This window comes from Seriola aureovittata, chromosome 6, assembly GCF_021018895.1.
Source record: "Seriola aureovittata isolate HTS-2021-v1 ecotype China chromosome 6, ASM2101889v1, whole genome shotgun sequence".
In the NCBI taxonomy this organism is placed as follows: domain Eukaryota; kingdom Metazoa; phylum Chordata; class Actinopteri; order Carangiformes; family Carangidae; genus Seriola; species Seriola aureovittata.
The window spans coordinates 16,397,070-16,422,138 of NC_079369.1; the positions used below are offsets into that span (position 1 = coordinate 16,397,070).

The window sequence follows — 25,069 nt, forward strand, 5'->3', positions numbered from 1 at the left end:
TAAATAAGCAGATAAATAGATGAATAACCCAGAGGAATGGGAGCCCATGCGGCTTGGCCATCCATCATATATCCTATTACCACGCACTCAGCGGCACCTGCAGTATATATAATGCAGTCAACCTCCGTAAGCAGATACAAATTCAACTCTTTTCCTCCTCAATTTGTTATATCTGACAACAACACAGCTTGTGCCTTGTTGTTTCTTTGAATTATGAATAGATTCCCTTCACCAGACTTTCGCCTGTGCGTGATAGCGTAGCGCTGTTATGCAGAACAGCTGCTGAAAACAAATTCGAGAAGCCTGGTAAGCTTTGTAGCGGCTGGGCGAATATGCATAAACAGTTGCGCTTAAAGCCACTTAAGAACAACCAAATGGGCTCAATATTTCATCTTTGGATTTGTTTCATTGGGTGTGATGAATATGAAATGCCAGAATGTAGTATGACTGCAGGCAATGCAGTTGTTTAAGTGTTTCAAATGATCTAAGAATGATTTTGAGATTTTTCACACAACAGTGAGAAATAGTAGAAGTGCTTTAACTGACAATTTAAATCTTAATTCCTGTCACCAAGTCCTTTTCCTCATTTAGCCATGATATTTGGACCCCAAAATATCACAAATGTCATTCACAAACCGAGAATAAAGGGAATGGAAGGAAACTGGATCAGAGGGAGCAGAAGAAAGAAAGAAAAGCTAGCGAGTAAATACAAATTAACAAATCAGATCCAAGAGTAAGACAGAAAGTGAGAGAGACCAAGTGGGAGAGAGGAAGAGGAATGTAAATATATGGCAAACCGATAGCACATTTTGACCGCTGCGTGTTTGTTTGGGTATTTACACTGTGAGGCTACAATCAAGTCCTGAAAGCTTCAGCCCACATGACCATAGCCCATTTCAGGGCCACACATCCTCTCAACAGCCAAGCCCTGATCCACACACACACACGCACGCACGCACGCACGCACGCACGCACGCACGCACGCACGCACGCACGCACGCACGCACGCACGCACGCACACACACACACACACACACACACACACACACACACACACACACACACACACACACACAAAACTCCAAAGTCATATCCACTTATTTGTCCATTACTTCAAAATACAAAAATGATGCAGGGAAAATGCATCAAATTTAATTTGTGCACACAGAGAGAGGGCAGGATAAGACAAGCTTTGAGGAAGTGATTTTTTGGGACTTGGCTGAACCTTCAAGCCCTGTTTTGGTTAGAGCAGATGTAGAATTAGTACACATCACTTTGCATCAGTAAGACATTGAACACAAGCTGCCGCTCAGAGGCCAAGCACCTCTCTGTCACACCAACACTGACACGCACACCTCGCTTCTAGTGTCTGTGATTGTGCTGTGGTAAGTGTCAATGTGATGTCAATTCCCACAGCAACGTCTTATTATTATTCTTCCCAACGCATGCTTGATGTCTCCAAACCAGTGGCCTGTTATACCAGTCGAAACTAATATAAAACACAATGAGTTATACTTAAAACTGTTACTCTTCCCCAGCATATGAATCTTAACTTCTGTTTTTAAATTGGCCCGTAACTATTTCAGTCTACAACCATTCAGTTTAAAAAGACCTCAGATCAAACAGACACTTATTTTATGTCTGAATACAGTAATGCTTTGATTAGAAGGAACAGTATTGTAGGACACTGCTTCATGTTAGAGGAATTTGTCTTAGCAGTGAGACATATTAAAGTTACATCAATTATGAGTTAGACCACACATTCATGCCTTTAGTACAAATCATAATGCATAGTGCCACAACAACAGATGTAACACATGTACATCCAAATGAGCAAAAATCACACAGAAAAGAAACAGAGAGAAAGGTCAAGCAGCAGTCATCTAACAGCTGCTGCCTTTTTTTTTTTTTTTTACATAAATGTGTCAGGTTTTCAGCATCTGTACATGACTATTCCTCAACTTTCCCACAAGCCAGTGTTCATATATCTCAAAAACCACTCTGAGTACAGTGACACATCTGTTGATATTGATAATGTGAAGACAACATATACTTTGGGATTTTAATTATTGCAAAATTGTGCTACAAATGATTTGTACTGACAAGCTGTATGAATTTATTATACTGTTCTAGCTGATTTTATGCCTCTACCAATTTGGTCATTGAACGCACTGAAGTTTTCTTGTGCGTTAAATATTTTTTGACAGGACCAATGTTTATCCTTAAAACATGATCACTTTCCTCTGATATGCAGTGGCATTGAGGTAATTTATTGAAAATACTGTGGCATTTGACTTTTGCACCATTGCATAGACCTATCCATAGCACGTGTTCCACAGAAGTGGATTTGCAAATAGAGAGCTGCAAGCACCCAGATGATATTGCTACAAACATGCTGTCATTCCACAGGGGAATATTTCATTTTTTTGTACTTTTGGAGCAGGGGATTCTGTTGCATGTCAATGAACTGAGCTAAACATGCATGACAAGTGGTGGTGTGTGGGTAGAGGGAGGTAAGGGGGAGTCAACCCCACGGTCAGAGATCTGCAGAAGATGCATGCAATAGACCGCCACACTACTTTATCTACAAGGCCCCTAATTGTGAGGGATGCTGAGGAACACATGTTAGGAAAAGAGGAAGGGGAAAGGGTGTCAGATGTCAGCAATGTGCAGGCATATGGTTCCTACAAGTTGGGTTACATAAACTGAAAATGACACCAGAAATCAGGATTGCTATGATGAACTTTTACTGCACAATACTGTACCCTTCCCTCATTAAAGTCACTAAACAGGTAATTACAATGAAGGACAGACCAACAACGGATCAACTGGTATTTCTATTGCTACACCTGTCGACACTTACAATTTTGAATCCCACCACATAAATCTTGATTAAACTCAATAATTGCGCCCCTCACATTTAGAAACAATATGACATTAAGAGGACATCATCATTAACTGTCAAAACCATTGCACCATCAAATACTGACATAAATTGGACCTGAAACAGCAGGACATACTCTTATTTAATTAAAACCTACAGTCCAGTCAGACACTGTTTGAAGCGAAGGTGACCCCAAGGGGTCTTTGAGGAAAACTCAATGACCTTTTAAATTCGAAATATGAACAATAAAAGAAAGATAACAGCTTGGCTGTCTTTGCTTATTGGGAAGGAGGCTTTAACAAAGCACGAGATGATGTGAGGTAACACTACTGACCTAGCATATTATTCCTGCTTAAAAGGGCTCACAACCTTCAACTCAGCCATTGTGTGGGGCCATCTCATCAGGAATGCAACACTCATGCACACACTCAAACACCCACACAACCCTTCCCCTTTCAATTCAAATCCCGCCACACTTCCCCCCCCTATTCCTCTATTATTCCTTCATTATAAACTTGTCCTTCTCTTGTGCTCACAGCAAATATGTACTTTATTTTGTGTATATTTTTCCCCATGTACCCTCAACGTAACCCACTGTCTGCCTTGGACATTTGCGTCAAACCAACTTGAGTAAACAGAAAGATGGAAAAGGCTTACAGGTATCAAAAGCAGAACACCCCACCCCTCACCCCCCAAGAAGGGGTTGACCTTGTACATGCAAGATACCACTATCACTTAGGAGATGCTGTGGTTATTGTTAGGAAAAATGGTGCCCATCTGTTTGTTTGTTGCTTGCTTTACGGTGAGAAGACGCATTGTACAATATGTGGAGCATACAGTCCAAATTAAGGCACCCTCACTGAAAAGCCACCACTTTCCAAAAAACAAGAAAATTATCACTCTCATCCTAACATGATTTGCATTTTCTATGTTATTTGATTGAAAATTACAACAGCAACAAATTTTGATGAATCACATCGCTTACTAAAGGTTAAATGAAAAAGAGTGTATGACAAAGAACTGATTTAATCAAAAATGATAAAACTGTCCACTTGTCCTCCAGAGAAACTGGTCTGATAAGGTTTGACAAATGTATGAATAAAAACTAACTGATTAAAACACTCTATGTAATACAGTGTCTTCAATAGCTTTCTAAACTCTTTGTCAATTGCCCTTTTGCGAAAGTTTTATTTCCTACATCACTCTTTTACATCTGTGTCTTTAATAGGAATACAAAATCAAAAGCATGCACAGACACAAATTTCCTCCTGCTGCCATATCAACCCTTAACAGCATCACAGACGTGTTTACATGCATGTTAGATCACAGCCTAGTATGAAAACAAACATTCAATCACCTCTGATGTGGTATAAGATTAGAGTCAGGTGAGTTGTGTTCGTCATGATGATTAGTTATTGAGAGTGTGAGAGAGAAAGTTTGTCTGTGTGGCTCCCATCTGCATGATAACACGCATAAAGTAGCATTAGTTTGTACTGTATGAGCACTCAGTTGCCAACCCAGTCCCAGCACTCTGTCACACAGAGCCGATCACATTTGCATGTTGTAGCACTGAGTCGGGAGCAGATTGGAGGAGAAGCAAATGGGCTGAATAATATCATCCGACAATCACTGTCAATTATTTCGGCAGTTGCGTTGCATCTAAAACATTATATTTGCTGCCGAGTTTGATTTGTCAGGTTGCGATGGAGGTTCAGTCATTTAAATGTGACGTAGTGACTGCTTTAACAACTGCGTGCTGAGTGAATGGAAGAGACAGTAATAGTGTCAGGGACCATGCAAATCACCTGCAAAGGAAACGCTGTAAATCACAGTGTGAGATGTGCACAGAGCGGCGACAAGCAGCAATAACACACAGCACATGTACTATTCAAATGCGAATATCATTATTGTACAAGTCATAAACCATTACCAACATAGTATCTGCCAGATGAGGATACTGTGCATTATGTGATATTCAATTGGTCTATCTCATAGTCAGTGAATGAAATAAAGGGTTGACAACAAAATAACCTAATCAAGACAAGAACAATGTGTTTAAAAGGCTGAAAAAGTAAAGGATTTTCTAATCTGCTAACATTTTAATTTTTCCTCATAAATGGGGGTCATTACCTAAACACTGTCTACCCAGTCATATCTGTTATTGTCAGTAATATACATTTATAAGCGGGCTTATTTTCATACAGCTCTATGTATATTTTCACCTTTTTTTTCAGTCTTTTCGCAAATAAATAAACAAGTCGGGAATAGGAATTTTTTACGCTGCAAATGCTCCATCAACTGGGGCATATGCGACGAATGACACTAAAACCGGCTTTAAATAACAGAATGAAACCAGGGATCGACCTCTCCCTCTCTTTCCCTGCCTTGAAACTGGTGTCTCCAATCTTTTCCACAGCCAAATGACTCCTAACTCTGCTGAGTGCAGCATGGGTCAGGCAGCTAGATTGAAACCAGGGTGTCTGGTTAGTGTTAAATTTTAACAGGAGATTTTGGATGTCTGATTTCACTCAACAGGCCAGTTGCTACTCTCTGTTTCAGAGTGCCCTGCAGTAATGCCTTGCAGATATGATAGTGGGGCAACAGTGGGGAAATATATATATATATATATGTATACAGTAAAACATAATTCAACGTTAATAATTTGAAAGGCTGTAGTTTATAATATTTTGAAAATCTATTTATATCAATAAAGGTATTGAAGACAAAATATTACAAACACCTCTCACTATAACGACATACAATTCACAGCACCACAAACTAACTACAGACTCCACAAGGACCATGAGGTTGAAACTACACCTCTCTAAAAGAGTTCAAAGAAAAATGTATTATAACCTTAATGGAGACACAATTTACTGCAGGGCTGTTGTATGAGACTGCATTAGTTTTAGCTAGGCATGCCGAATAAACTGCACCAGATAATATGTCGCTATGACACCCTGAGGACAGTGTCATCGATACTCAAGTCATCTTACTGCTCCATCACACAGTAAATGTTTGGTGAATTAGGTGCAGCATACCTAGTCTGACACCCATATACATACAAACACACCACACATGAGCTCTAAAGACTTGTTAATATCAATTAATTAGTGAATATCCATAGCTGCATTTGAGGTACTAAACTGCACTGTGGAAAAGAAAATCAGCCTTCTTCAAAAGGTACATTAAGAAAAAAAAGGTACACAAGCCACTAAATATTTCACGTGTTCTTAAATATTGGGTTTTCATCTTTCTTTCTAATTAAAAAATATATCACACAATGGGTGGCCGTCCTTGTTCTTTTTAAGCGACGGTGGATTGGTTGTGCTTTTTGAGAAGTAAGGCAAGCAGAGTAATCACATTAGCGAACAATCTTGTTCATGTTCAGTTCCACAGGAAGCTGGTTCAAATACTCTCATCAAATAGGAAAAACTGTGGGGGAAAAAGATTTGAATCTTTTGAATTAGAGGTGCCCCCCTCCCCTCATCAATAGTTAATACTCTTGTGGCCCTGATCAACAAAGCCCAAACTGTAAATGTATTTAAAAATCAGCCATAAGTCTAGAAGTAATAATTGCCTGATTCCAGTGACAGCATGTTTTAATTATATCCCACTTATGATAAGAGCACAGATGTTTTGAGAATACTGGATACAGTGCTCCACAATGGCAACCCACTGTCTCCTATGAAAGTTGCTCACTCTGTGCATATGTTGGCCCTAAGACATATGCGTGATTTTATAGTGTATGGCATTGGTCTGACATCTCACCTCTGGCACTCTCTTCCTCCCTCCCCAGCCCTGGTGTGTTGCTGCAAGTGTAGGTAGGGGTGGTCTCCTCCTCCTGGCTTGGGGTTGTTCCAAGTGGGAAACTGACAGGACGAGAGCTGGTGACCGAGCTGGATGGTCGGGAACTCGCACAGTTCTGTAAGAAATGAGACAGTGGCATTAGCTGAAGGAGCTCACTGTAGGGTTTTACACCTGTTGAAGGAACACACAGGTTATCTTACCTGTTATCTGATAAAAAAACAAAGATATCAAGTTTATTTATACTTTACTAGCTGATCACTGATTATGCAAATTAGGAACACACATCTTTTTTTTATTCATCACAAGGATTATCAGCCTACTTCCGACTTCCTCTCTTGTTTACACTGGTATGTGTTTTACATTTTATAAGTAAATTATGTTTGCATTAAAAAAAACAAAACGTCACAGTTTGAAGTCAACATTGTGTAAAAACACAGACGAATAACAAACACTGCACTGAAGACATCCTCATCAGTTAGAAGGATTAATTGAGGCTTTTTAGATTTTCACTTGTGAGTTTTGATAAGAAAAAAATCTCTACCAATAGTATACACTTTATTATTGAGCAGTGCATTTGTTAATTAATATTATGATTATTATTATTATTATTATTATTATTATTATATTATTATTATTAATATTAAAAGGATGGGCTATTGTAGACTACTGGATTGACTTTCACACAATTCCATCACCAGACCTTGTTTCACACATGCATCTTCCAGCCACACCAAAATAAAGGGCAATCAAATAAAGGGCTGCAAAAAGCTCCAGGGTCTCTAGTATTACATACTGTACCTCTATTAGGCAGGAATACTTCAATGGCAAACAACTGGGGCCTGCCATCCTGGCTGCTTTTGTGTGGTGTTGATGTGACACCAAGACTGATTCCAACCAACTCCTAACTTCCTATATCTTGTCAAAACTTGAATGAAGATCAAAAAAACTAATCCGCTTCCAATTTATATCTATATTTCAGTGGTGTCAGGGGCATGGAGTATTCACAGGGGGTTGTTTTTTATTTGGGTCCTGCAACTGACAGCTTTATTTCACAAAGCAATCTGGCTGTGTGTGTACAAGAGTGAGGTCAGGGTGGGTCAGGAGGCACTTGGTATCAAACAGGCAAGCTACACTGGTCAAAGTGGCTGTGGCTGTGTGTGTCAGTGTGTGTGTGTGTGTGTGTGTGTGTGTGTGTGTGTGTGTGTGTGTGTGTGTGTGTGTGTGTGTGTGTGTGTGTGTGTGTGTGTGTGTATGTATAAAACCCCACCCCCTGGGGATAAAAAAGCTGTGTGTGTGACCCACGCCCATGTAGAGGGCTACTACGTGGAAGAGGGCTAAAGAGGTCAACAGAAGTGTGGAATTAAAGAGGGGAGAGTGTGTGATTAGGTTCGGTGGAATTTATGTGAGAGGTCTTCTAGGTCAGAGGTGCGTCATGCCACTGAAGAGCAATATATAGTTAAATTGTTTCTGCTATATTTAAATGATTTTCATCTGATATGTCGTGATGTGGACTGTTAAATAACTGTTATTGTTCTGTATCAGCGTGTTTTACCTTCCTGTCTGTGTCACACATGATCATCCAACGAGATGTTGGAATATCTGTAAGATCAACTGCAGGATGTCTTTAACCTTAGCAAGCCTTTGTATTGGTTGCTAATAGCGCTTTTGATAATGGAATAAAAGGGACAAGAAAAGTTTTCAAGAGATCTTTCTTAATTGAAATAACTGATCTAAATTCTTAAATTGAAGTTGAAATTGAAGTGAATTATCCCCTTGGGTTAACCCTTCAATTGTTGCGAATAATTCAACAAATAAACCCCTCTATCTCCGACAAGTACCATTTGTCTTCAAATGACGCCATATGCAGTAACACTACCAGCGCCTCTTTATCCCTCACCTAGCGAGGCACGATACCCAATCCTATGTTTTACAACAAGGGGATATATGGGGGCATGTGCGGTCATCTAGAGCCAAATGTCTCCTATCTAACCAAAGGACAGGTAGATACAGTATTTCAAGCAGGATTTATGGCACGAAATAGCATTAGCTAAAAACCGTCAGGCAGCAGTGATGGCTAAAAAACGCATTCTGGTAGCGGAACCCGGCAAGATTGGAAAATTGCCACCACGAGTGGGGAGAGGAAGTAGTAAAAATGATGGTAAATGTGGGGGCCTCACTGATAACATGAGCAGCCAATATATCAAACCGCACCTGGTGGTAAGAGACCCCTGGGGGCCCCCTCCGACCAACATGCTTTCACAAACACACAGACAGAAACACACGAACACACACATTAGTCACATACACACTTTAATTTATTTATTTTATTTCTTCCCATCCTTACAGTGTCCATCTCTGAGGTGCCGTCAGATATGGTTTCATTCCTTCTTCAAAGACCTGAAGTGCGTGAGGTTGGGGAATATTGGGGGGTGGGGTCACATATGTGTGGGTCAGGGGTGTGTGCCGCCATAAAGCGCTACACAACAACCTGGAAAGAGGAGTGGAGTTAATGTGACCACTCATAAGGGACAAGATGCACTTTGTCTGTGTGTGTGAGTGTGTGTTTGTGCGTGCGTGTGAGATGGCAGCGGCAAAGAAGTATGGAATAATGAGAATGGGTGCTTGTCAAGGAACCGGGGTCTATCATTGTCCGAATGTGTTTGTGTGTGGGGTATGCGCATGTTTGTGTGTGCTAGACTATTATCTACTTTTAAAGTACTTTGCATAGGCTATGATCTTCCTAAAGACACACACACACACGCACGTACAAACATAGACAACCATTGACACACACACTAACACACGCAACCGCAGCATCCTACCATATCAGCCAAACAGCAGCGTCCAACAAGGTATAAATACTGGCCTGACACTTTAATGTCAGGGGACGGCTTGTCCTGGATTAGAAACTTGTAACCCACCGTGGCGCTTGACATTGCTGGGATGAAGGTGCTGCAATAGGCAGAGTGAGGAAGGGGGGAGGGCTATTACGAAGGGTCCGCGTTTGATGTATAAGGGCATCTAACATGGACTGTCGACTAGTGAGAGGCTACCAGATGTACAATGTTGCTTTGTGGCCAGCTTTCATTGGCATTGCTGGAGTAGTGATTTTTTTTTCCATGAGAAGCAAAAGCTGTAAGGAAAATTGAGTCTGTTGCACCAGTGTGTTGCAGAGACATGCAGACACACACACACACACACACACTTATTCACAGGAAAATAGAGGATTACGTACTGAAAAATTAAGTGCTTTTCTCCTCTCCTTGATCCTGTTGACCGTGCTCCGAACCTGAAAGAAAGAGAGAGAGAATGGCAAAGAAAGAGATAAGTGTATGTGACAAAGCGCTCGGTGAAACACACTTACAATGAATCAAAACAACAAATCTTTCACTGTAAACGCCTGTGAGCACCCAAAGTATAAAATGGAGAAAGGAGAAAAGAGTGTGGAAGGGAAATAACAAATTTTGAGCGTTAGCTTGCAGACACCGATGGGCAGGATTTGTGTGTGTGTGTGTGTGTGTGTGTGTGTGTGTGTGTGTGTGTGTGTGTGTGTGTGTGTGTGTGTTTGTGTGTATGTGTTTGTGTGAGGGTGTTCTAGTATGTCCCAGTAGCTAATGGGACTTGAAAGTGACACATAGAGCTGGCAAACTAAGGAGACGACTTCAAGCTATCATCTGTCAACATAGAGCGCCGGGACCAACAAATGGAGCTATTGGAGGAGAAGGGACCGCCCTAGCAGAACAGATTACATTTTTACACTCCGGATGAAACAGTGTACTGCACACCTTCATTTAACACATACAATACCAGACAAGAACTTTATAGATTTTAGAGACATTAGGTATACTTACATACAATTTCAGTATATAGTATAATCTAACTTACCCCATTTTTAATTTCCCTGTTTATTTACTAAATTCCTTAAAAACTAAAACAGGAAAAAAAAAAAAAAATTACACTTCTGGAGAATTTCATTATAAATTAGATAAGCAGTGAATTTTGAAACACTGTGGATGTTAATGCCAATCCAAGACATTTGCTTACAAAAATTTAATAGTTTGGATGACCTTTAATTATATTTAACTGACTAATTACATGTATTTACTTTAATTTTGCAATTTAACATATCCAAGTGTTTATGACTAATTAATATCACATATTTCATGTAAATATTGTGTGATTAATGTTACTTAAAGTCTCAGTCCACTGAATAAAACTCTGCATTAACCTCTGAAAAACTGTTATATGTACGAAATTTTTTTTAAAAATGTGGGAAAAAAAATCACTTTCAAAAATGTGCTTGTAACTTTATGGAAGTACAATTTTACTGATCATTCAATAATATGTTATATATATATTTATATATATACATTTATATATACATTTTAGAACAGTGATTATTATTAGTATTACTAGACATACAGACTTTGGTAGAAAATAATAATCCAAATTTAAAATTCAATCTCAATCTCAAAATTATATCCTTAATGAGGAGCAAAGGATGAATGACAACAATACAGTGAAAATTAATATGTTGTCCCTACAGCTGTGTATGAATGCATTATTTTCCTGTAAAACGTTATTAGCCTTAATTTAGAAATAACAGCATTTATTATTTTAATGATTCATATTAATCACTCTACCACTATTTTTATTTTAAAATGGGAGATATTACTGTAGTATTACATTTTCATATTATTACATTTTTATCATATTAATGTTTTTACCACAAAGAATTTTTACAGTAAACAAGAGCAGTATAATAATCTGTTTAACTTAAATAAAAGTACATAGAGAACAGCAGAAATGACTCATTGTGTCAGTATCTCAGTTAGTTTTGTTGAAGTCTTCCATAAAAAGCCTCTAGCACATATGAGGTCTGTATGTGTGTGTGTGTGTGTGTGTGTGTGTGTGTGTGTGTGTGTGTGTGTGTGTCTGTATGTGTGTATGTGTGTGTGTGCAGGCATTTGTCCGTGCACGTTGTCAGCACTCACTGTAAATTTGTAGCGGCTGGGCACTCATCACTACAGCCCGTCCCAGCCCAGCCCACCACGTTAGTGAATATGCATTATGGCTTATGGCTTCATTAAGTCGCGGCGTGTTATAAATTATGACATCACACTGAGCACACACACACAGTCTCAGAGACAGCATGTGTCTACAGAAGGTGTTTTGCATACATACCACCGTTGAAGGGCCACATAATGAAGAGAGCCCGAGCCTTGTGACAGGGCAGATTCAACAGCAGTATCATGTTTTCACAACCCTCCTATTATATCTGACAAAATCTGCAGCAGTCCTTCGATACGGTGCAGATGTTAGAGAGACACCGTCTTAACATTATTTAATGGGGAAAGTAAGTCCTGGGGATTTCATTGATATCAAAAGCAGCCGGCGTGCTGAGGCAATTACATGACACAATTTAATTAATCATTTGACAATGAGGGGAAGGGCATTGTTTTAGATGATCGTTATGTGTTTAAGAGGTTTTGCGCACACTCAAGGTTTCGCCATGATGCAAAACGTGGTTCCCCATGTAAATGGGCGCTAAGCGATTACCATATGAAAGCAGTGCGCCCGACAACACCTGCCGACATCCTTGGAGCTGATGGAAATAAAAGGTCATCAAAGCGTGGGATTACAAGGTGACCACCAAGGAAAAGCTAATTGCAATGAATAATGGAAAGCTATTGTCAGGTAATTAGCAATTAAAACGCTGCATTTTGAGTGTAATAGCAGCAGCAGTCTGTCTTCCATGCCATATTTGTAATTACTGAGCCTGGAAACCAGCCTCATGAATGGAGCTCTTAATGACTTTGAAGCACAAGCTAATTCAACACCTTTCTTTAGCATATCAAAGTCAAATTTATTCTCACTAAGATGGTTAAAGACTAATTTGTTCTACCAGGTTAACAACTACCAGCAACTTTAGTTGCAAAGTTTTTTCTTCACTCTTTAGAATTTGTTTCAATGAGCTGCCTCATTCTCTAATACTTTGCATGCCTTCCACATGCTTATCAGCTGTCAACGATCCTCATCAACAGACGCAACTGAAACATAGACAAAAAAAGAAACATAATGTCACAGCACGGTATAAACTCTCCACTTGATCCTTTATGCCCACAGTGTCTGGTGATGCTGATCAGCATTTGGAGTAAATGTCCATCCATACTGCTTTGTGAAGCAGGTGGTCAACTGACTGGTTAAAGTTCCACAGCCATCAAGGCTGGTTATCTTAAATGAATACAGACAGAAGAGGAACCTCACTGTCTCACGTTGGCCTCTCCTTGCCACTCTGATTACAGGAAAGAAACTTTTTTTTTTTTTTTGATTGTTTTCATTCAGCATTTTGGTTATTTCTCTCTATCTATATCTAATATCTTCTTTTAGGTGTCAGGGGAGGTGCAGGGAGGGTGAAAATCCAGTGGTAGTGTCACAAGCTAGAGAATAAGTAACAAGTCAAAGATACAAAAGCACCCAGGAAGGTGGTCCGAGTTAAGACGGAGAAAAGGAAATGTGCGAAGATGTGAATAATGGCATTACCTTTTTTTTTTTTAAACAAATGTTAACAAAGAAGTGTGGTCCTTTTGAAAACCAGAACATGTACATGAGCTGCTCACAAACAGTGAGGAAGCCAGGGTCAAGGACAACTTGAGAGTAAGAAAGAAATTCCCAAGCACTAAAAAAGCAACTTAAGCAAGAAAGCATTGTTGATTTATTTTACAGTGTGAAGGGTCAGCCCTCACTGGCTCTACATTGTTGGTGCGTTGCCTATGACTCAGGCACAGCCCTTCATGCTCTTGAGAAGCCATGGGTGAAGAAATGGAAGAGAAAGGGAAAATAAAAAAGAACAAGACATGCAAATGTTACATGAGAGATGTCTTCTTGAATGGTCAGACAGTGGTGATGATGATGACAGAAAGTTAAAATAAAGATAAGTAAAGTAAAACAGATAAGTAGAAATAGAAACGGGGAGGAAGGTGTAATATTGCCCATTATCTTTGAAGTAACAGAGCTATGTTACCCAGCTCTTAAAAACAGCTGCTTGTATATGATGACGATGACCTTGAACATTCAATCAAAGCCATTAACCATTCCATCAACAAAAAAGACAGCATGTTACATTAACTCTGGCATAGCGTTTTGTTGGGGTTTTTTTTTTTTTTTTCTTTTTTACAGAATGTATAGTTTTGTTTGTTTGCTTGTTTTTTTACTGTGATATTAATAGTAATTATTTCTGTATGTGGCATATCGCATGGAGCTCCAGAAAACTGAGCATGCATTTTGCAGAATTGTGTTTTCAGAGATTATTGTTAAATCAGGGGCAAAACTTTTGTGTCTTGCATTGTTAACTGTGCTAAAAGGCAAATCCTTTTATACTTTCTCTTTTAAGTCTGGAATGGGAAGTGTCTAAAAATGAGAAATGGACCCCAAGTTCAGAAAGAAGTGCTGTATTTTAAGAAGGCTCAGATGCATTATCACCTATGCATGTTTAAAGTTAACCCTATTTATATACACTAAGAGCCATATTTGACCAAGAGTGATCTTCATGACTCGAGTCTCATCCATTAAAACGTATCTCTCTGTCTTTTGCCACTCACCCACCCTCCACCCCCAAACAGCTAAGGTGTATCTAAATGGTAATAATTTAGCATCTCAATACTATATTTCCTCACTCCTTCATTGCATATTGTTGGTTGCATATTGTTTTTCTTATTTTTGTCCTACTATGGTTACTGCTTGGGGCCCTGCGAAGCCCTGGCCAGCGGCTTTGTCAGGATGCTAAATGGAGGGCCGTGAGTTTAAAAACTTAAAGAGGCAGTGAAATATTAGCCATTGTGGGTGAGGAATGAGTGGCTGAGAACCACGGCGTGTCAGTGTTTAATGGTCGGACTCGGATGCATATAAGTTAGTCCAAGCATGAAGGGCAGTGGGATGCTCGCGTGGAAACAATGTCCCCTCCTCTCCTTCCCATCCCTCCTCCCATCCACAGACACACGTTCACACACATACACACCCGTGCTCTCACACCCCACCCACACAGCTTTTAAGCAGGGAGCCCATCAGAAACTTGTCATTTCTCTCATTCACTCCGACAGCCTTGAGACACAATGCAGACTTACCTCTGTGTTGTACACCCCATATATCAGGAAGATGAACAGGCCCTGCAAACACAGACAAAGAAAGAGAGAGAGAGACAGAGAGAGAGATAGAGAGATAGAGAGAGAGAGAGAGAGAGAGAGAGAGAGAGAAAGAAAGAAAGAGAGAGAGAAACAAGAAGGAGGACAAAGTTGTTACAGTTGTTTTCTCTCTTATCCTTTTGTGAGGAAAAAAAAAAGATCAAAAGTATGGGATAGTTTGATTCGTTCTCTATGCCGGCTATGCAGAGCTGATGTGAGACTGTAGTGAAATGTAATGAGAGAAGAAGCAGGACTTAAAAGAGTACAACTTCTCGAAACTGGGCCACCTCCGTGAGGCTCAGCTTGCGTTTGTTTCGTCTACAATACTCGTGCTCCTCATCCCAGCCCCCACTGAGCCATCAAAGGCTCAAACCCAAGGTTCCACACAGCTCTATCGAAATAAAAAATCTCAAGTGCCTGTGTTTAGTCTGTGTTGTTAGACATGGAAATACACATATGAGTACTAACAAACATGTATACAGACACACAAAGTTCAGACATTCACAAGCATACGTAACAGACTTAGATTGCCATAAATTAAGACGACACAAAGACGGTATGAACACAAACACATATTAAAAGACACACACATACACACACGCACGCACATAAAGAGACCAACTCAGGCCAGACGAGACTATCAAGGAAAATCATTGGAGGAAAGCAGAGAAAGAGAGAGACATAGGAGCATAATGAAAAAAATGACACATAAAAGAAGATATTTCATGTTCACAAAACTCCCCGGCTAGTACCGAGGGCCCAAGAATGCCATGCCCTTGGATGCATAAAGGCTGCATTTTTGGTCACAGAAAAACAGTTATTTGTCATTTCAGTCCACTGTGGCATCCATTGAATGTACAAGCTGTGCATTCACCTTCAGGCCATAATGTAATCCTCTTGCTTCAATGGAACTGAGCTACGCCACAAAAGATGTACCTAGAAGAATGAAAAGGCAGGCAAAATCCAGATACAGTAGATTCTTTGATAAGGTAGCCATACAGTGATGTGGGGCTATCTAACACACACACTTTAAAAAAACTTTTTAAAAGTACATCTCTCCCCTTTTACCGCTCAGAATGCGTCCGCGTTGCATCTTTAAACGAGGGTAAGGCCACATCCTGAGGACAGGCAGCCACTACCTGGTCAATGCATCAATCAAGTTGAGTTTGGAGCATCCAATTTTTGCCAGTGGGAGATCTCAATGCATCACCATTGACAACATGATTTGGGGGCCCATTCAAAGTGACAGGCCGACGATGGTCGACGATGACGACCTCTAGCCCAAGCTACTGCCCATTCACCTCCTAGTTGCTGCTCTCCTGTCCTCCAGGGACTGAATTGCCCTGTCTGTTGGGCTGTCAGGTGATACCTTAGGACATCCATCCTCTTTAAACTGACAATTTCGCTGGTCTCTGACATGCTGAAGACAACACGCATAACAAGGGGATCTCAAGCTGAGATATCCGATTTGATCTGTACATTTCTAACTTTCAATTGCATGTTACGTTGGCTACAACCTAATGACAGTGAGGGGATAGATAAGGTGGTTTACCAATACCATCTTTTAGTTCATACTTCAACTCCCCACTTCCACTAAGCAAATATTCACAGTTCCAGCTGTTGGGACACTCACCGTGACACTTTACTAATCAACTTTCCTCAGATATAATTAACTGACCTTTTAACTGCAAATGTTACACACGTTTTATGATTTCAGTAGGCAGGCCACCATAATATCAAACAAACTCAGACTCGATATTCACAAGATGGAGCTTAAAGCACCCCTGAGTCTTATACTCCTGATTGCCATCAAGGAAGCTCGCTCCTTTGTCATTTCCTTATGTGATATAGGTATTCCATTGAAAAGTTTAAAGTAACAGAAAACCACTTCAAGCACACCATTACCAACAAAAAAAGTTGCAATTACAATCACAACCTATGATGTTCATTGACAATTATTTAGAAGTTCAAGCAAAATATTGTACTTATTGAAAATATGTTATATGATATAAAAATATACTGTTATCATTTACTCTTTTCAAACATACATATTACATACACTTGTACACACGCACACCAATACAATAACAGACAGTGGGTGGTTAATTTGCAATACATACCCTATTGTATTGCATTAGAATTGCAATTTCCAACTTATTGTTGCAATTTGATTATCATGTTTTTGATCATTCCTCTTATTTGCAATTAATCTTTTGTTGTGTAGTGAACAAAGTGGGGAGAACATACTGTGCACATTAGGAAAAATGATCTATTAAAATATAATTGAGTTAAAAATAAGTGGCTGCACAACAATAATGATGGATTGTTTAAAATGTTAATTCATTAATATTCCCACTAAAAACAAACAGAGACGAAAAATGGGGCGCATTATTTAAATGCATGTGTGCTTTTCTAAACCCAGTCCTGTTTCTTTTGAACTCTGCGGCAAATGCTACAAATTTATGCAAAGAATGAACACAGTTGCTTTCAAAGTATTGCTATACTGTACATCAAACAAGGGAGCATAAATTAATTAGCATCCAGCTAATTAGGGAACAATTGTATGTTTAAAAAGTTAAAGCCAACAAACATTGTGTTTGACCAAAAACATTATCACCCCAGAGAGATGTACTATGTTGCAATGCAAGACAGAAAATAACATTTGTTAAAATGAACAAGGGTGTTCCTTCATATCTGAGCGATTTGTCTGAGGGAGCAGAGAGAACAAATCGAAGTCAGAGATCGATTCACTTACAGGAACTCTAAGTCTGTTCAATTAAAGCAGGATGCTTCCAAGACATAGTATTAATCTTAGTCTTATTAGTATTAGGAGTATTAGTCCCTCCACTTCTCTTTCTCTGTTTCATATGATTACTCACTGAAGAACGCCTCTATATTCACTCTCCTCCCTTGAATTTCAGCACCCATATTTCCCATCTCCATCAACCCCAACCATCAAGTTAGGCAACACAGTGCTGGCAGAAAACAGCAGGTTTATGACATTGTCCTTGGGAAACAAATTTCCAATGTACAGATGTGAAAACTGTGATTAAGGGGGGATGGCAGTGTCTTTGCAAGGAGAGAGAGACCAGCAGGACAGCTCTCTCTTTCTTTCTAGAATTTTCTGCTGCTGTCAACTTAGATCTCCTTTTTGTAGAAGGGTGTATAAAAAGTTGACATGAGGTATAATGACTTTTGTGTAACACCTGTTTCTGTTTGTTTAAGAAATAAATGGTTTCTGGTAGTAACATAACAAACCATGATGAAAAAGTAAGGACGTTTGAAGTCTATATTGGCAGTCATTCCCATGACTAACACAATGTAATAATTTCATCAGCTCCACTAATCAAAAGAAATGTTACAGTACTGTAGGGCATGTATCCACCTATGATCACATCCAGTAAGATGTCTTCGGTGTCCAGTTGTGCAGGATAGTAACTGAGGGCTATTTTTCACAAAGACCGAGACCTTTGACGCTCCAAATAAAGCCACTTTACACATGGGCTCTGGCTTAGGGGCCCCCTCAACTCTTGGGTCCGTATACCTGTATCCTTTTGATTCGATAATATAGCCACTGTGCTTTTGTCTGCATTACATTTATTTCCCCATAACAAGTTTCTCCTTACAGTTTGTTGAGCATGGTGATTGAAATGACTATGGAAGGCCTTCAGTTCATCTAGCTGTATATATGATTTGAAGTTAATAGGCAAATACATTCAAAAACAATGGCATGCTCTACGTCGTCTCAGGGGAAATGAATTCAGCCCTTACAAACACATTATGTCAGTCATTTAGGCAATTCTATCATGACACACTTTGCATAAATTAAGTTGATCTAGGGCAAGCACTATAACTACAAAAAAGAAATTGACTGAGAAAAATTCCCTGCACTGGTGTGGCACAAAGTATGAAGCTGGCTGCTTGAGTAAGTTTCACTCCATCTCAGTATTCCATATTTAAATTAAAAAAAAATCATACAGAAACATTTCATACATGAGATAGCTGTGCTTGTGTTACTTTCTTTGGAGTAATTGTAAACCACATGTTTCACAAAAGTTTCTGGGAGAGCTTTAGGCACTGCCATTGCTCAATGTCAAAAATGTTTTATAGTTGTCTAATCCCACATCAAAAATCAAAATAGATATACTTTTCACAAATGATATCTTTCAATTGGACTGACAGCTTTCTCTTAAGTAGCTGAAGACCGCAACCTCCACATCCTTTTAGAGAATTCCAGGCTTCAGTGTCACCTAATGCCAAAAATGAGAGCTATTTGAACAAGTTGGACCCAACGTCAAATATCCCAGCCTAAATTCAAACACACAGAGACACTTTTCACAAATAGAGCTATCTGCATCAGCACTTGGCAAAAAAGGGGAGGAAAAATTCTGCCCTCGCACCTGGTAATCATTACAGAAATGAGAGACAGAAGAGGTTAAAACGCTGTGATGGAGGAAAAAGACAAGAAATTCACACTTCTGCGCTGGGACTTGCTAATGTCTCTGACCCCTCCACGCATAAACAGTTTAATTAACATGTATACATAACTTTCACTTTAACTGCTCATGGCATGTCAAATCAAAGTGTCTGTCAGTGCTGTGAAACAGGGAGTTGATACTTTGCAGGTCCTCAGTTCAAATCCAGCTCTGTGTAACTGCTCCAGCTGGCCAGAGAAGCTGGCAAGAAGACATGAAGGCAGACAGACGGGCAGGTAGACGGGCAGCCGGCTACTCTGTCAGTTTGATGAGGTAAACACCTCCCAATAAAAGCTTTGTAACACACAAATGAGCTTCGCCCAGGCCAAGCGGCAAAAAATCCTGAACTGAACTTATTATTATTTTATTTTCAATCTCCAACTCAAACAACCTCTGGTAAAACTGCAAGCAATACATACAATCCTGACAACTGGAACTGGCTACATTTTTATTTTTTACCGTTTTAGAGCCTTTCAAAAAACTGGACAGGCTATTATGTCCATTCAGTATAATTAAACCCTTTATTCAATACTCTTCACAATGACACATTACAGTATATAGTATGGGGGGGGTGGGGTGGGATGGGTGGTCCAAAGTACTCTTCCTGTTTGCATCGATTGTACATGATTTGGGAAAGTGGATCAGTCATTCTTTGGCTATTAGGACTCGCCCTGTTTCTTTCCCACACACACATCCAGTCATTTGGGCTGTCACATTGAGGAGGGGACCCCCAAGCCAGCCTGCCTCTACATGGTGGATAGCGAGAGATAAAAAAAAAACTGTGTACACACACACACACACACACACAGACACACACAGACACACACAGACACACACAGACACGCACAAACAGGCACACACTGAGGCCGGCAGCAGTACCAGTACTGGTGTGTTATGGCTCAGGAGAGGAGGGAGAGTTATTAGCTTAGCCCTGAACCACCTACTTAATATAGGGGCCGGCGGTGATCGCTAACAGAGCCTGGCAGAGGTGACAGCTTTTGGCCCTGCTTGAGGAAATCCAATTGAAAAGCAGCCAAGAGGAACAACAAGCCCGAAACAGATGTTGCTCGCTACCACCGGCACAACTTGAGTACACAACCCAGCGGCAACAAACTCCAATGTCAAATCTCACACACAAACATACACACAGCGGACACAGTGTGGAGCACACACATATACTCTAGAGCCACATGAAACTGTAAAATAACCGCATGTACAAGGGGGAAAAAACAGCACCAAAATGTCCATTAATACATATATTGCACACAATAATTGGTAAAGCTCATTTTTGGTGCTGTTTCCAGTTTTTGCATCGCAATGGGTATTTTTATAATAATACTAAGATACCCTAATGTTTATCTTTAATAAATAACAAACATAATGAGCTCTGAAACCGCTTCTATAGAGATAATTTCAATCAGTGTCATCAGCTTGACCAAGGTTGCACGAAACTAGCCACCAATGCTGTATTTAACAGTTAAGTATAGCACAGTATAATTATAAATAAATCACATTATCATAAAACATCACCTTGGTTAAACTTAGCACTCCTAAACCCACAAACAAAAACACACATGCTGGGCATTTACTTACAGTTTAAAAATGATTTAAGATTTAAACTCTATCAGTCCAAGGTCACTGAGAATTGTTTTGTTTTTTGTTTTTTTTCATGTCGGAGCAGAAAATACTCCAGCAGCTTAACCCGAAATGGAATTAAGAGGAAAAGCACAACATTAAAAAAAATAGGAAGGAATTTGTAAGTCTGTTAAAAACATCTATATTGAGCGGAGGCCAAAACAAAACATTTCCTCCAGAGAACAGACACACCCAACCATCCATCCATCTCTCCCTTCTCTTTTCTTTTTTAACATCTTTGGCAGGGCATCTCAATGAAAACACAACACGCGGGCCCTCAAATAATTACAGCCGCTTGCTCTAATATTAATTGAGTTTGGCCTCAGTCATTATAACATTCATTTATTTCTTTGTATTACAGCTACTGCAAAAGAGCAAGGAAGCGAGGGAGAGAGAGATAAAGATAGAGAGAGAGAGAGAGAGAGACAGAGAGAGAGAGAGAGGTGGGGGAAAATGGGCTAAAATCAATTGTGACATATCTTTATTGCCAGTCGATGACAAATGACGGTACATTTGCCATTGCTCTGGCATTGTGTCAGTGTGTGTCATATCGATTTTACATCAGACGGACAAACGTTATTGATGAAGTGCCTAAGTAACAGATGAGCACTCTATTTTACTTGTTTTAACGTTTAAATAAACCAAAATGACGGTGGGTGACGGGGTGGACTTGTGTGGCTGATCCATTCATTCACTAGTAGATGATTTTTTTGGTTTTTCTTTAGAAATTAACTAAATTTTGAGGCATTTGCACAAACTGGGTCTGCTGCAAGACCGATGGGATTGGGTAACTACACCCTGAACATGATCACACTGCACACATGTGGTAATATAATGGGGGGGTAGTAAAGAGAGCACAAGAAAGAGAGTGAACTGTAAACAAACTAGCTTTTAAACAAGACAATTTAGGGTTGCGTGTCTTAGGCGCCAAGCAAAACAGAGCAACGGAAAACTGATACAAACTTTTAACACATGGGTCAAAGCAGGAGTCTTTGAACTGGTGAGGGAAAGCACGCTGCCAGTGCAGAGAGCTGTTTAATTAAAAATACTTAGGTATCCAACGGGCCTTTCTGGGGCGCCCCCTTGTCAAACTGTATGTGATCCCGCTGTCAATCTCACAGGGTGTTTTCTAATTGCATAGTTTTCCACTGACAGAGAGGAAAAAGTGTTGGAAGAGAGAAAGTCCTGAGAAACAGCAGCTGGGGACTGGGTTTGGTTTATAGGAACTGTACACATGGACACACGTGTGCACACACACTCGCATATACATACATTCTCTTACACTGTACATAAAGAACTTTGGTTACTGACACTCACACGTGCACTGTACATACACAAAGATATGGTTACCATATTAGTGTATAGAAGGGTTTCTGCCAGAAAAGTTGTTACGCCCGGCAATTGGACTTACGCTGGGACCGGGACAGCGCATTAAATCTTTATGAAGCTTTTGACTGATGCAGCAGCCCACCAGGATTTGTCCCGGTATGCTGGATGACCACACTGTGGCTGTTCTTGTTCTAATGGCATTACTGAGGACGGGTGTTTGCCGGCTGCGATTCCTCACCCAAGGCTGGGGGAATGGAGAAACATTTTAAGCAACAGATGTCACTGGTAAGCTCTTCACCATTATATTTAGGTTTCCAACTGAGCCACCCCAATTTCCACCCCAAAAAGCTTAGGCCTGGTATGGGGTCAAAATGGGCACAGCAGGGGGTCAATTTAGGCCTGGCAGGCCGCCGTGCTTGGCGGAAACCCTGTGTAGACTACATTACAGCATTCTTATATATGAATATAAATCCACCCGCAAACACTTCCAGTCTGATACACACTTACAGTACATACAAAATGCTTTCCATTTGCAGAGCATAGAAGCCTTAACCAACATAATCAGCCTAATCAACTGGTGTGAAGTCCAAAATTTGTTCCCAAATATGCGCTGACAGAAATACACACACACACACACACACACAAGCACGTATGCACACACATAAATACTCCCCTCCACCTAAACTTACTCACATACAGATACACCTACAAACAGAATATATGCTTGTGCAGACATACAGCAAACACAGACATACTGTATGTGCTGAGCTACACATTTTTAGAAATACACACACTAGCATTCATACATACACAAAATCAACATATACATATAAATACAACAACTCCACACAGGCTCACACACATTCATGTACTCACATGCATCCTCAAAAAAAATACAACAGACATACACACAGTTCTGAGTAAACACAATGGAATCAGTTCCTAGTATCACTTGTGGCACAAATAATATATAACCTGTGGTAAACCTACATTTTGGACCATTTGTACCATACACACCAGACATATTGTTATGCATGCACAAATTAGCTATTTGCACTTTCAATTAATAATCAGTTTGCACTAAAAACTAATCATTCCTGACAACTTTCATTATTTATTTTTGCACTGCATCACAACGTGTGTACCTAGCAGTCCAACATATAAGAGGGGATTGAGGCGACAAATAAAAAAACTTGTGATGCAAGTTTATTAATTTAGTAAGTCTGGCAGGAGGCTGTAGACACACACGTTACCTTTGTGACATGTTCTTGCCGACTGCGATTTTTCACCCGGCAGTGAGTGGTTTACTGGGAAGGCATAATGTGCGCTATTCCCCCCAGCATACCAACTGTAGTGCTGATGGCCCTCATTGGCTTTCCACCTGCAAACACTAATTGCATTCTTAAGAACGCATAACCTAGCCAAAGGTGCAGTTTCTGGGAATTAAACTGGTGGTGGGAAAGAAATTTGCCTGTGCGCCACCTGTACAACAGGAGAGCCTCAGCTCACCATTTTTCATTACAAGTGTACCTAACCTGTGGAGAGAAATGTGTGGAACATTGTTTTCTGCATAAAGAGTACTTTGTTCGGGAAACAATGGAATGTTTGCCCTTGGTCTTTTCTTTTTGAGGTGCTCTGTAATGTGTCCAGTTATTCATATGCATACAATTGTAGGCATGAAAACAAATTTAAAATCACCTGACAGATACATGTGCACACACAAACACACACACACACACACACACACACACACACACCTTATGCATGCACAGAAACAGAACACCTAAAATTGCGCCGCTGATAAGACTGTGTTGCAGTGCCCTTGACTAACAATGACAAATGGATGCAATATGCAAAGTCTGAACAAGTTGCTTTTGGGTACAGAACAGGAAGAAGATTGCTCCAGGCCCCATTATGGGATGTGTTTGCTCTCCTGTTTCCCAGCTGAGGTGAGCCAATCTGAGGTTAATGGCATGTGTCAAGATCGAGAAGTGTGTAGGTGAGTGCATGTGAGATGTGTGTCCATATAGGAATGGGGGGAGAGAAGGAAACGGAGAGAGACAGAGAAAAAGAGAGAATCTTTCACTTATTTAGACGTGTGAATTGTCAATGGGTGTCTTCTGCTATGTTATTCTGCTGTATCTGTATCTGACCTTGTATGTGTTAGGGATGAAACTGTCTACAGATACATTATTTGGATATGAATAAATAAAGTGTTTTAAAAAGATACAAATTATTTCTAACTGTGAGCAATAATATCGTTTTTATTCAAGTGAGTGTGTCTTTTAATACATCAGATAACTGCAAGCAAGAAAAAATAGCTAAATCCTTTTTGTTGCTTAATATCCTCACAATACAGCAGCAGATCCATGCCCCTCCAGTGTCACTTATCTATCTACTTCTGTCTTGTAGCTTGTAAAAGTGCACTTCTATGTGTCTCTGTATCCATGAATTTGTCTATGCATGTGCATGCCCGAGTGTGTGCATGCGTGTACATGTGTGCTACAGCACCGCCATGGTGGCAGGGTGTATCCATCATGATAAACCGGCAGACTCGGCGACTGTCACATGCAATCACACTTCACTACGGTTCGCAGGACTTCAAAGTGAAAATGAATGGTAGTTCATCGACATGAGGACTTCATATATCTTCGTTTTTTTGCTTTTTGTCTCTTTTATTTTTTGGAAGAGACTTGTCTCCCAGCCCCCTTTTGTTCTGAGAATCACTTGTTCTTTTGTCACTGTCTGAAATGCAT

General features: G+C 40.0%; 1 protein-coding gene across 3 annotated transcripts in view; it reads right to left on the reverse strand.

Moving 5' to 3' along the window:
* LOC130170988 (adhesion G-protein coupled receptor D2) overlaps positions 1-25,069 on the reverse strand; it is an 87,058-nt gene that overhangs the window by 30,748 nt on the left and 31,241 nt on the right. For all 3 annotated transcript variants that reach the window (XM_056378740.1, XM_056378738.1, XM_056378739.1), the window contains 3 exons: positions 14,818-14,859; positions 9,930-9,983; positions 6,656-6,809 (listed from right to left, as the gene is read on the reverse strand). In XM_056378740.1, coding sequence (XP_056234715.1) covers positions 6,656-6,809; positions 9,930-9,983; positions 14,818-14,859 — 250 coding nt within the window. The remainder of the gene's footprint in view (positions 1-6,655; positions 6,810-9,929; positions 9,984-14,817; positions 14,860-25,069) is intronic.